General features: G+C 36.4%; 1 protein-coding gene across 1 annotated transcript in view; it reads right to left on the reverse strand.

Annotated features, from left to right (window-relative positions):
• The window catches only part of RNF32 (ring finger protein 32), a 36182-nt gene extending 36000 nt beyond the window's left edge, over positions 1-182 (reverse strand). The window contains exon 1 of the mRNA XM_027101385.1: positions 89-182. Coding sequence (XP_026957186.1) covers positions 89-103 — 15 coding nt within the window. The 5' untranslated portion in view covers positions 104-182. The remainder of the gene's footprint in view (positions 1-88) is intronic.
• Positions 183-462: the final 280 nt, after the last annotated feature.

Consider the following 462-nt stretch of genomic DNA (forward strand, 5'->3'; position numbering starts at 1 on the left):
AAAAAAAATATATATATATATATATATATATATATATATATATATTCATGAGTAAAACAATGTGTATGTTTTCAAAAGGATTTTGTACCTTATATTTTAACATGCTGACCCAGGAGAAGTGGTTTCTTGGCTATATCAGATTATATCATCATTTCATATTTCCCGGTCCTTTGATTCTTCTACTGTAAAAAAGCCAACAGAAAGCCAACATTAGAGTGTACCTAAAATCTCCGATGACGTTTACGGGGAAGAGCAACATGGAGAGTCTAACTGATGATGACGAGTGCGCAGCAGCACAGCACTAAGCTCTCTGCTCTGATCCCAGAGGAACTCAAGCCGGTCGTGACTCGATTCACCTGTCCTCAAGCAGTTCTCCTGATAGTTGGAGGGAACCTATTCATATGAATGAGAACAATCTGTTGCTAAATATAATGTGACTATACGTGAATACAACAAAATTTC

Source organism: Aethalodelphis obliquidens, unplaced genomic scaffold (assembly GCF_003676395.1).
Source record: "Aethalodelphis obliquidens isolate GAN/ISIS:26980383/991018 unplaced genomic scaffold, ASM367639v1 scaffold5, whole genome shotgun sequence".
In the NCBI taxonomy this organism is placed as follows: Eukaryota; Metazoa; Chordata; class Mammalia; order Artiodactyla; family Delphinidae; genus Aethalodelphis; species Aethalodelphis obliquidens.